Source organism: Camelus bactrianus, chromosome 18 (assembly GCF_048773025.1).
Source record: "Camelus bactrianus isolate YW-2024 breed Bactrian camel chromosome 18, ASM4877302v1, whole genome shotgun sequence".
Classification (NCBI taxonomy): Eukaryota; Metazoa; Chordata; class Mammalia; order Artiodactyla; family Camelidae; genus Camelus; species Camelus bactrianus.
Window position 1 is genome coordinate 36,776,137 of NC_133556.1, and position 12,605 is coordinate 36,788,741.

At 38.7% G+C, this 12,605-nt stretch overlaps 1 protein-coding gene across 13 annotated transcripts in view; it reads left to right on the plus strand.

Annotated features, from left to right (window-relative positions):
• Positions 1-12,605, plus strand: part of LOC123617864 (ankyrin repeat domain-containing protein 26) — a 95,792-nt gene that overhangs the window by 82,088 nt on the left and 1,099 nt on the right. For all 13 annotated transcript variants that reach the window (XM_074346832.1, XM_074346845.1, XM_074346843.1 and 10 more), the window contains 4 exons: positions 4,553-4,915; positions 5,496-5,698; positions 7,295-7,508; positions 12,229-12,274. In XM_074346832.1, the coding sequence (XP_074202933.1) occupies positions 4,553-4,915; positions 5,496-5,698; positions 7,295-7,508; positions 12,229-12,274 (826 nt within the window). The remainder of the gene's footprint in view (positions 1-4,552; positions 4,916-5,495; positions 5,699-7,294; positions 7,509-12,228; positions 12,275-12,605) is intronic.

The following is a 12,605-nucleotide window of genomic DNA, read 5'->3' on the forward strand; positions in this document are numbered from 1 at the left end:
CACCTGTGTTTTCTTCTAAGAATTTTGTAGTTTCAGTTCTTTCATTTTGAGTTAGTTTTGTATGTATTGTATGAGGTAGAGGTCGAATTTTGATCTTTGGCTTGTGGATATCCAGTTGTCCCAGTACCATTTGTTAAAAAGACTATTATTGTCTCATTCAGTTATTTTGACACTCGTATTGAAAATCAGTTGATCGTAAATGTGAGGGTTTCTTTTAGATTCTCAGTGGTGATGCGTTGATCTGTCTGTCCTATGCCAGTACCAAGTCAGATGTTATGAGAACTCTTTCCAAGTCTTCTTGCATATTACCAGTTGTTTTACATAGTAATAAAAAGTCAGTGTCGTGGAATGTCTGTAACTCCACTTTTGTGGAGACCTGCTGCTTCCTGAAGGGGCCTGTGGCCAGCTTATGCCTTGCTGACTCTGTGACATGACAGAAAGTTGGCTTGCAAAGATAAAGTCCATTCCTTCCCCCCCATTGAGACCTTTAGTTTATCACCCAGTGCCTCCCACTTCACTCCAGTTTCCATCAGATCATGGTCACGGGATCTGCTGACTCAGTCTGCAATATACTTCATTATGTTGCACTTAGTATAATTCATAGAGTCATCCATAGATTTCACTATCTAGAGGCAAAAGATTAAGCCTGGAAAAGATTAATTCAACCTTCCTCTTTGGAAGCCTCTCTAATCCATCATCTTGTGGTTCACGATCAAGTCCTCTTTTGGCTTGGTTCTTGTGTGTAACACTGGTGCCAATCTTGTTCTTGGTGTAGATCCTGCACTCTCAGCTCCCTGTGTCTACCTCCTTTTACTTAAAAAGAGAGATGCCTAGCTGTATTCTATAGCTGAATGCATAATTAATGAAATAAGTATTTCATCCCATCCAAGGAAAGTTTTTCAAGAGTACAGCTGTTAAAAATTAGATAATATTCAATCAGTTTATCAGAAACAGATAACAGATTAGTAATTTGAATTTCAAAAGCTCAAAGCCACTCTGTGTGATAAGGAGAAGCATTGTGCTACAACATGAAGCTGAGACAGTCCTACCTTCCCTTACCAACCAGCTTTGAAGTAAGGTAAAGGAAAAATTGTATTTAATTTAAATACTGCCAAAGGAAACTACATTTATGGTTCCATAATATTTTATTTTCTCTCTGAGGAAAGGAAAATGAAGAGTGAGTGCTAGATTAATAAATTCTCAAAGCTGCCTGTCTCTTAGAAGTTCAGTTAATTGAAATGAAGTAAAAAGGCTGATTTTGGTAAACTGACTGTTTCTAGTTTTTCAGTTATTAGACTTCAAATCCTATGTCTCCTTGCTTACCAGTCTTCCTTATCCTCAAAGTTGAGGGGAAATTGTGAAATAGATGCCAATTTGTAAGAAACTGTAATTGGAGGGAACTCCGAAGTACCTTCCTTCTCACTAGTTTTTAGGTCTTTATCTGCTTCTTCTCATCAGCACTTTCCCATTAATAAGTGAATCTCAACGTTTGTTACTTTCCACTTTATAGGAGACCAATTTCTACTATATTCAAGTTACATTACTTACTGTCTTTATTCATCCACTTTTCTGTTTATCTGTTTTTGCCTAACAAACTCCCCAAAGTTCAGTGGCTTAAATAAGCATTTATTTTGTTCACAACCTACACTTAGGAAAAGTGTGGCCAAGACAGCTGGTCTCTATTCCTCTCAGCTTCAGGTGGGGCAGCTTGAAGGCGGGGGTCTGGAATCACTTGAAGATTCATCCATTGATGTCTGATGGTTGATGTTGGCAGTGGGCTGTGGCTTTGGTGGGGCGGGCAGGTGGACCACCTCCCCTGGAACACCTAAGCTGTCTCTGTGGCCTGAGCGTGCCCACCTGAGACTGGGTTCCAGGGTTAAGAGCGAGGCAGAAGCTGAACTGCCTTTTCAGACCTGCCCTGCAGTTCACTCGGTGCCCCTTTCACCGTTTTCTGTTCTTTACGAGGAGGGCACTTAAGGTTGGCCCATATTCTACCTTTTTTATGGAATTAACTTTGAAAATTTATGGAGACATTCAAAAACCAGCATAATCTACTCACTAGCCACAATGTTTTCTTACTGCGTCCATATGAGAAATCCACTTATCCCCACTCAGTCCCTGAGCAGGTCTCGGTCGCAGTGGTGGTAGGCTCAGGCTCCAGTCCAGGGTCTTACTTTCCCATCTTCATCAGGTCCAGGTGGGGCTGAGGTTCCTGGGCGTGGTTTCTGGAGTGCAGCCCCTTGGGTACACTCCTCTCAGTGCTGAGGCTTGAGGATAAGGAGACACAGGTTATTCGCCACCACACACCCAACATTCTGCTAAACTGCTAAGGACTCCCTCACTCACAGATGGAAGATGGGAGGCACACTGGTACGTAGCAGTTCTGAAATGCAGCCTGATGCTGCCAGCTCTTTGATTAGGACTTAGTCCTAACCCTGGGAGGGGTTCTCCTTCGCTGCCCTCTCTGAGCTCTTTGTTCTGTCCCTTTCATGAGCAGTGACCTGTGTTTGCAGCTGAGTAGTTCTCTCAAGCCAGCTTCCTCCTTGTAGACCTTCTAAGAAAAACCCAAAGGCCTCTTCCCATTTTGCACTTTGTCTCTTTCAGTCCAAGCTAGCAAGCAGTGTTTTTGCTACCACAGTTCTCTTTAAAACTTTGAGTTTCCTGTGAATTTTACTGGGTTCATGCCATTGGAAAAGCTACTCTCACGTCTTCTTGAGATAAACTCTTCACCTTGGGCTTCCTGTGAAGCTGTTGTGGGGCCATGCCTTTGAAATTCTTATGCTTTTAAGATCTTTAAAGGAATTTGAGGCGGCACCTTAAATCTTTCCAAGGTCTTAACAGAATCTTGGCTTTGTCTTTAGACTGTTTTCCTGGCAGCACCCTAGATTTGATCTTAGCCCGGAAGCCATTTCTCTGCTTACCCATTATGTGACAATTGGGCATGTGGAGATGCTTTAAATGGGATACAGATATTTGAACCCTGTGAGTCCTGGTTCCTTTCTATTTAATAATCTTTTTGTTTGTTTGTTTTAGCTTATCTCTCTCATCAATTTTACTTTCAGCTGTTCGGTAGCAAGAGTCCCGTTTCCTCCAGTTTCAGTGTCATTTTCTTCCTTGGCCTAGAAGCCGTCACTCTCAGCCCTTCAAGGGCCCTCAGGCTTCCACTCACAGTCTCAGGGACACTTTGGATTTTCACTCTTACTCTTCTTTACATCTGTTCAGGTTTCACCTACCTCCAGGTGCAAAGGCATCCCCACATTTTGGGTTCCTTTTTAATGGCTGCGCCCCATTTTTAATATCTGTGCCAGTTATTTATTGCTAATAATTTATATAATAAACTGCCTCAAAACCTGGTGACTCAAAACAGCATCTGCTTGGTTCACAAATCTGTATTTAGACAAGGCTCAGTGGAGCCAGCTCATTTCTTCTCCACTTGGCATCAAGCGGGCACTAGAATAATCTAAAGGCTTGTTCATGCTCGTATCTGGAAGTTGGAGCTGGCTTTGTTTAAGGACATTCCCTGGGGTCATCAGCTGGGACAGCTGCATGTACAAAGACTCAGTAGGTGGCCTGGGCTTCACAACGTGGTGGCTGGGTTCTAAGGGTGAGCGTCCCTACAGAGTGAAAGTCAGAAGCCATTTAGCCTTAGAAATCACACAGCAGTGCCCCCACATTCTGTCCCCTAGAAACCAGTTGACTGAGGCCAGTACATACTTCAGGGGAGGGAATTTCACAGGGGAAGTGTCAAGGAATTTGTAGAGTTGTTTTACAACCACCATCTCTGCCTGCCTTGTCTTACCAAATAATCCTTCTGTCTGAAGGAAAGTAGTTCTTCCAAGTCAATGTCACTGAAATTCCAGCAAGTATTTCTGTTTGTCTTTGTTGAGTATGTTCTCTTGTTTTGTGGAGAGCCACAAAGGATTACAAGAATTAAGGCTTTTTTCTTTAGGAAAATGTATGGATCACCTTAAAACCACTACACTAGGAGATGGGTTTCTCCTTAACTCTGTGAATCACTCATTGCTCCTTGGAATGCAATTCAAATAAGCATAAAATATTTGTGGTTCAGAGAAAGGCTTATGGCATTAGAACCCATATTTGTAAGATGTATTAACTGCAGTCTTTTTTTCAAAGTCTTGTTTTGGGAGGCATTTATTAATTCAGCCCTAAGTAACTCAATGTGATCTCCCTAAAACTTTAAAAGTCATGGAGAGTTAAGACTTGGGGGAGGAAGGGGTAAGAGACTTTCTACGAAGAGGTGCCTTGTAGTCATTTTATGTAGGAAAGACGTGTACCAATTACAGAAAAATAAGAGTGTAAAATCAAGTACAAATGTATAACAAAGACGATGACAGTAAACAGTATATTTTTGTGACTCTTGGTGGTTTGAACTTCTTTCTTGATTCTCTGGGTAATTTGAGTTTCTCCATTCCACAAGGCAGATACCATTTTATTGTAACTGAATTTATTTCAACCTTTGATGCTGGTTTAGAGTTAGGCTGTTCTTAGTCTGCTAACCTCATTAGCAAACAATTTTATCTTCTTCATGCAGAATGCTGATCTTCCAGCAAAAGTGGAATCTACATCTTCAGTACTTCTCCATCTGAGTGCAGAAACTCAACGTTTTCTAAAGGAGTTATTTATGAAAGAATTGCAAAAGAAATCTGACACACTGGAGGAGAAGAAAAAGCAGTTGGAAGAAGAAGTAGTGCACCTCAGGCATCACCTGGAAATGAACCCAGTGGAACACAGTCCAGTGGAGCAGTACCAACGGGAGACTGAGGATCAAGCAAGACGGGATGTAGTAGAAAAACTGAAAGAACTCAGTCAAGTCATGCGGTACAAACAGGAGACTGAAAAGCAAGCAAGACAGGATATTGCAGAAAAATTGGAAGAAATCAGCCAGTTCTTACAGGTGAAGCATTGATCTGTAACGTGCTGTAATTCACTTCGCTGAGAATTACAGTTCAGATGTGTACATTTTATGTGTTTCCTCTACTTCCCATATAGTGGTTTGTTTTGTAGATTTCTGGAAGGAAGGCCGCATTTGTTACTCCCTTTAAATAATTCAGTTTCCATCATTACTATCACTAAATTGATCTTTCAGAACATCTCTCACTAGAGAATCACTTTTAAGACCAATTGGTGTAAATCAAGACGACTAGGAGGAAAAGAATATATTGTGATTCAAATACTGTACCACACTCTGGGATTACTGTTAGGTTGTATTGTTCAATTGTTAAAATTTTAAATTGATCCTATTATTCTTTGAACTATCACATTCCATGAGTACTAATGTAAGAGTGATTCAACTTTAATTTCGTAATTCAGATTTAATTCACTTGACATTGATGATAAGTATTTTAAAGTTCAGCTTTTTTTCACACTTAAAAGTTGCTCTCTGAATCACTGAATCAAAACTAAAGGGGAAAAATGTACTGTAATTACTTAGGTTATAAGTATTTTTAAAATTGTATCCTTTTAATTTGCTGTAGGCCCAAGCAGCATCTCAAGAAGACTTAAGAGAGTATAAACGTGCTTCAGTAAGTCAGATGGAACACAGAGTTAAAGGTCTGGAAACTGAACTGAAAAGTAAAACTTTTCAGTTTGATTGTAATGAAAAAGAATTGGAAAAATACAGGCAGCTGTACCTGGAAGAGCTAGAAAATGGAATGTCATTGGCAAGCCAACTAAACTCGTAAGTTAAAACGTTGAATTATAGAAAACAATTTAGCTCATTAACTTGCCTCTAAGGCATAATTTTTATTGAGCCAAGTTCATGAAGTGAGTAGCAAGTGAGAGCTGACTAGATAGTGTCATTTTGGGAAATGGTGTTAGTAAATGAACTCCCCTTTAAAATGTCAGTCCAGGGCAGTTTGCATCTCGCTGCCTTTTGTTGCTTTTACATGACTTTATTTTTTATATTTGCATATATTTAACCTGATCTAGTCTTTAAGCTAGGGGTTTTGCAAACTTTGTAATTTAGATAGCCATATTATCACAAAATTTCTAGCTGGAATTCCCATAAATAGAAATGTTAATGAGTTTAAGATTAACTTGTGTTTTGGAAGAGTACAACTTAAACCCAAGGGGCCCCATTCTGGCGTTTGGTGAATTTACTTTCTTGATTGTGATATTTGGTGTCACTGCTCGTGGGCACCGAGATGAAGTACTGTATCCTTCTAAGTTTGTCTCCGCTACGTAAAGGCATGCTTGGGAAACAGGGAAATTAACATCGGGGTGAAGGGCAGTATAGTGGTTCACAAAGTGGCTAAAAAGAATATGGTGGCCTGCCCGAGAGGGTGTGTGGAAGACAGAAAGGGTAGGTCCCACCTCCGGTGCCTGAATAACAGTATAAGCTACAGGTCTCCCCGCTACCCAAAAGGAGAGTGTTTCTATGAAAGTTGTCAGTGTAAAGCAAAGAGGCAGTTACATTAGGACACGTCTTGCTGGTGGATGCATAAAATAAATATGCATAAAGCACAGGCGCTCACACAGTCCAAAGCTGTGGTGGCGTGATGCCGGGATACTGAGTGTGGTTCTGGGGAAGGAGCTCGGTGGGGCCCCTCTCGCTGCTCGGGGTGCTCTTTGCCCCTCTGATGGCTCGGGGTAAAACAAACACCCAGTGCTATTCTGGCTTTTTGCTTTTTTTTTCATAAAAGTGAAAATCCGCTTGAGGTTTTTTTTGGTTATGGAAAACAGGTGCTGATGTAGGCCTCTAGTAAAAGCGAAGTAACAAAGTGAGCTTTGGGACATTGGGGGACACTTGAAATTGCCCCTGGCGCTGTCGTAGTTCTTTCCCACCATCGACTCTGCCGCCTGTTGCCCCCCAGAGGTGGTGTCTCTAAACTGTTCCTCAGTGCCGCGTGCTTAATTTCTCCCAGGTAGTGAGTGAAATGTGTGTATAAGGGGGGTGAAAGCAAATGCTTGAAAATGGCTTTGAGGGATGGTTTAGTTTTTATTTCTAAACTGGTTTCCTGAGGGTGAACATGTCTAGATGCAGCCAGTGCAGAAGGCAGCTGGGATCCTCTGTGGGGGCGTCTCCATCTCTGACTCTCCCCACTTTGAAGTACTTGTTAGTTAAGGGCCCCCCAGGCATATACGTCCTTCTTTAGGACAGTTTTAAACTGTAATTGTTTACAGTAGGTCTGCGCTGTCGTATTTTTTGGTGTCAAAACAGTTTAATGGGACAATCTGTTTACTATTATAGCAACTTAAAAAATACACATTAAAAATACACATCACTTAGGAAGAAAATGAAATGAATGAAATCTGTGCTTTGCAATCCTCGCAGGGCTAATGAGAGGCTGGCAGCAGTGAGCACTGAGCTTCAGCTGGAGAAGCAGCACAAGAGTTCTCTCCTCGGCTCTGTTCCCGCACGGCCTGTTGACGGACCGCCTTCTGATGAAAGTTCTAGTACTAGCGTAGAGACCGAAAGGAGTCTTACTCGAAGAAGGAACTTCAGGAATTTTTCAGACCCTTCGACTAGCATAAGCGATCTGTTCAGGGTTAGTTATATTATCTTTTTTTCCTTGGGTTTCAGATTTCTGATACAATTCTTGTTTTTAATTTGATGAAATTCTGAGTTGTTTATTTGACTTCTGCACACTAAGTAAAAGCCATAATTAATTGTGTTAATAAAGGAGACAAATTTTATAATTTTCTTTAAAGTCCCTGGACTTGTAATTTTCAAGAGATACCTGTCATTAACTTTATTCAATAAATGCAACTAAACTGACAAATTTTAAATTTTTAAAAAGCTCCATTTTAAACTCTAGTTTAGAAATTAAGTATTATTGCCAAATAACTAGAGATCCACTTTCCAATGTTTGGCTTAGCTTCTGATTGATTTCGGTTTGGCATTGGTTCATAGTCATTTTCAAGTTTGGCTGCACCCCAGTTTTTCTACCCCTAAGCATAAGTAAATGATTGGCATTGAGCTACTTAACCACATGCAGATGTTTTATATTTAAAGGAATCCAAGATATATTCTTTTTATGAATTCAATAAACTTGTAACACTAAAAACATTAAGGTCTGTTTTTAAGTTTAAAATTTTTATCATTTTCTTCTGTAAGAGTACATCCTTAATTGCTATTTTACTTATAGCATTTTTATTTTAATTGCTATAAAATGTCTTACTGAGAAATTGTAGAACATTTCTAAGTATGTAGTCAAGTAAAGCAAATACTTAAATTTTTAAAATGAAGTTCACTTACATCTCTGTCTTGCCCTCACTAGGAATACCGAGGTGGCAATGATAGGGAGTCTTTAAATTACAACCAGTTTTCATTGTGTATCATTGTTGTTAAAATACCCATTTAAATCGGTGCGTGTTGGTTTATGGTTTGATGGTGTTTTCATGATCTTCTTGATGCAGGGAAAGGTAGCACAGGCCCTTGTTAAGTGAGGTGTCAACCTGTTTCTTCTCACTTGGCTTCATGTCATAATAAATCGAAGAAGAAAAAAGCTCAGGTTTCATAGACAGTGTTGTGGGTAAATTGAGTCTAAGTGCTTTAGAGTCATGAAACCAGACTGCATGGTGTTAAAAAAAAATGCATGGCTAACACTTCTGTCAGTGGCTAAGCATGATGCAAACTCGAAATGTTTTCATTAGTTGTCACCAAAAAATCGACAGTGGGTCACTTTACAGGATGATGGTGGAAGAGTGTGAGTGCAGCAATGCAGGAGAAGACTCCTGAGGACAGTTGTTTCCTTTGATGTTTTTGGAGGAAAGAGGTGTCTATTTTTTAGTACTTCTAGATACACTGGAAAATGATTTATTTTAAACTCTGTTGTAGCTCCAAGGTACACGTAGTTCTTCTGTGGGGCCGTGGGGCCGAATCATGCTAGGTTTAGCAGGGAGGTTAACAAGCCCCATTCTGTCCAGGTGCAGAGACACGTCTCCCTCAGCACTGCCGGGCGCCTCATAGGAGTTACTGTACAGTTACTGCTTACAGATTTCTTAGTCAGACTTAGAGAAAGAAGATGCCTTGTGAAATTGCTAGGGATGTAATTATTTCTGCTGGGAAAACATAAAGTAATGCCATGAGAGGTGTGAACATACTGTTTAAAATGACAGGAAGGGATGGGTTTTTGCATGGGGCTTAACAAAACAACAGACTTCCACAGCTTTTCAGCTATGGCTCTAGAAAGCAAAATGTTAAAAATGGCATTGGGATTGAATTTAACATTCTCCTTTATGTCAAGGTTTTAACATTTTGGACTGTTCTTACTGTGAAGTTCCAGCTTACTCCGCAGTTTTTTCTAACTTGACAGAAGTATTGCTCTAAGTCTGTGATTTCAGTCGTGCTGGTTGTCGAAGCAAGTTTTTTCCAGTTCGTAACACTTGGCTTTATTGCCTCTCTTACTGCTGCATGAAGTATACTTGTCATGTGACATCGTTGTAGTGGTAACAGATGGACCCCGTATCTGTTTTGCTAATTTTTACCCTCAGATTTCACATTCTAGTTTATTTCTGGGATTTTTGTCCTACATGTCAGAAGCAATTTTACAGTTTTACTCAATTGTGTAATTTAATTATATTACTATAAAATACAAAAAAGTTAAAATTACCCTGAGCAGATACATCACTGTTAGATTTTCTTGCACATAGAATTTTTTTCTGAGAACTGAAAACTTAAAAATGGATTCCAGACAATATTATAACAGACAAAATTTCTCTGTTTTAGAGTTTTTTTTATGTTCAAGAGTTTTTAAGTATTGGTGTGCCTAACATGAAGCATGGCCACAATAGTTAATAAATGTCCTTCAAATCTATTTTAAATAGGAAGACTAAATTTTACACTCATTGATTTTGGACTTCTGGTGTATTAATGACACTTTCAAACATTTTCTAATGATTTATTAAATTTCTCAAATGTCCATTCAGTTTAGCAGCCCTTTTTCTAAATGGGAATATACCAGTGCACCAGAGCTAAAATGATTAACATTCTAAGAATTTAACTTTTTACATGACACAGTACTGCATCTCAGCAGAATCTGCTCATGTTCCTTTTAAAAATTAGCCTTCCAAGGCAGGTCACATCCACTCTGAATTTTAATTTGAATCAAACTATCACATTAGTTAAGCTCACTTCTCATAAGGCGGAGATAGAGTTCAGTAACCTTGTTTCTGATATCAGTTCTCTACTCTGAGGACTCCCTCCTGCCCTCATTTCATTTTGTCTGAATGGACAAATGAGGAAGCACGTTATCTTTTGAAAGACAATCACTCAACTTCTTCCAGTTCTTTTTCTTTCATTCACTTTTTTCTCTGTACTTAATTTTTTAACTCCTTGATCAACAAATTCTTTCTCATTTTTTTTCTCTGCAGCAAAACACATGTATTTAATAGTTACAAACTGACAAGTGTCATTTCCTTCATACATTAACCTGTTTACAACAGGATAATGAATCAAAGTGGTTAAATGACTTGATTCTATTACAATCCTGGAATTGTATTTATTTTTATAACATTTAAAATAAGAATGGTACCAAATTTTAAGTGAAAAGTATCAATAATCTGAAAACATATTCACTTTGGAAATGAATGTGTGTGTGTGTACGTGTGTGGCAAGTGCGTTGTTATCAAACTGATCTCGGAAAGAGAGGGCAGCATTATCTTCTAGCCTGTGACCTCAGTTTTGACTTCAATCCTGCAGTGTCCCCAGTGGGACCTTCCATTTCTATGGGACATATTCTGCAAACTGCCAGTTATGAGAGAATCCTCCTAATTAAAAATTATCAGAATTAAAACTTGCTGATACATTGTCTTCTGGTGTATAATTTTCTCACCTTTGTCTTCAGGTGTATAACTTTCTCACCTTTCTGTGTTTTTGTTAAATGGAAAAGTTTAAGTAAAACTGCAGGCAACTTCTTATTAATGTTGGACTTCAGACCACTTCCACCATCTGGACATGGGGGTCCTCACCTAGAAATAAACATAAGGGTCTCAGAAGTACCTATTTAGGAAAATAGCTTTGCAGAGGAAAAGATAGTAATCTTACATTCAACTCATGTAAAAGTGTGATGTACATTTTGCATAGTGTTTATTAACGGTTATATGAATTTATTTCAGTTAAGTCTTCTCCTTTCATCTGTTACGCGTTTTTCACTTCACAGGACCCACCTGGCACTGTTGTCACGTTGTTGATGGCAGAAGGCCTCTCTAGAATGCTCTTGTCAGACAGTGTTATGGAAAACAGTCTCTGAAAATACTGGCAAATGGTAGCCCCAAATTTTGTCTTAGCACCTAACGTTTACAAAGGCCTTGGCTCTTGTGTCACTGTTGTCACCACAGTGTTTATTATGTCTGGTGTACTAGTTTAGACCCTGTTTAGTGAGCGGGTGGCTTTTATAAGAAAGATTTTTAAAAGAACACGCTAGGTGGGAACACTTGTAGTTTGAAATGTCCCAACACATTTCATAACTAAATACGTAACTAATTAAGTCAAGTTTCAAAAAGTTGGCCCTAATTTCTAGAATGGAAACAAAGTTACAGTTAAAGAATTACATATTGTTTTCCTTACTTCTAACTCAAGGAAGTTGTGAATCAGAAACCAACTTTTGAAACAGGTGCTAGCCTCTCCTTTTTTTTTCTTCAAGCAGATTTTCTGATGTAAATATTTTAGTCATATACAGAGAGCAAAATATATTTGCTTAACTTGTTTGCCAGTAGAACTTTCACTTGACATTATAACAGAACACTTTTCTTCATTTTATGCATCTACGATTCTGTGCTAAAAACATTAGCAAGAACAGACCTTAAAATTTTAGTTTTCTAAAAGTGCAGGAATTGAAAGCTCATTTTAAGGAAAAATCCATTAACGTTAAAAAATAAAGTTTTATAAAGGGCAGTTTTTCTGAGAATGGCAAAGTAATGCATTCAGTGTAGAACATGACTTAATTGTTTAAACTCTGTGCTAATAAGATCAGGCATCGCCCTCTGAGATTATGTGTATCCGACAGGGCAGTGTTTACTGTGCTTTCCGTCAGGGGAATCTAAATAGCCTTACATATATATGTTCTGTATTATCTAAAATCAAAGTAAGTAGGAATTTATTTTATTTTATTCCTGTGATTATTTTTTCTATGTAAGCAATCCCCTAGTTAGGTCAAGTCTCTAAAAGTATTATTTAAAGGCCACATTTCATAAGCTAGCTGTCATTCCTATGATAGTGTTTTTTGTTTAACTTAAACATTAAAAATAATATTTGACTTATTTCAGATGCGGAAGAAGTTGGAGAATAATATAGACAGAGAATTAAAAGAAGGTATGTTGCCAACATTTCTGAATTAAATTTAGACATTGATTTCCGAAATACACTGTGAACAGTAAATGGAACCTTTTTCTATTGTTTGAGTAACAGATAGTATGTTAAATTTTTCCTTACACGTAGCTAATGAAAAATGAGAAAGCATAATCTCATTCATAATGATAAGTGTACTTATTCCTCATTTATTCATCAAGATCCACAGCTTTAAAAAAAATCTCAAGAAGTCTGTGTTCTCTATTTCTGGCTGTGCCCTTCCTCTCCTGCTGTCCCCGTGGGCCTGTCACCTGCACACGGACCTGTTCTCAGAAAGCATGGAGGTCATCAGCTT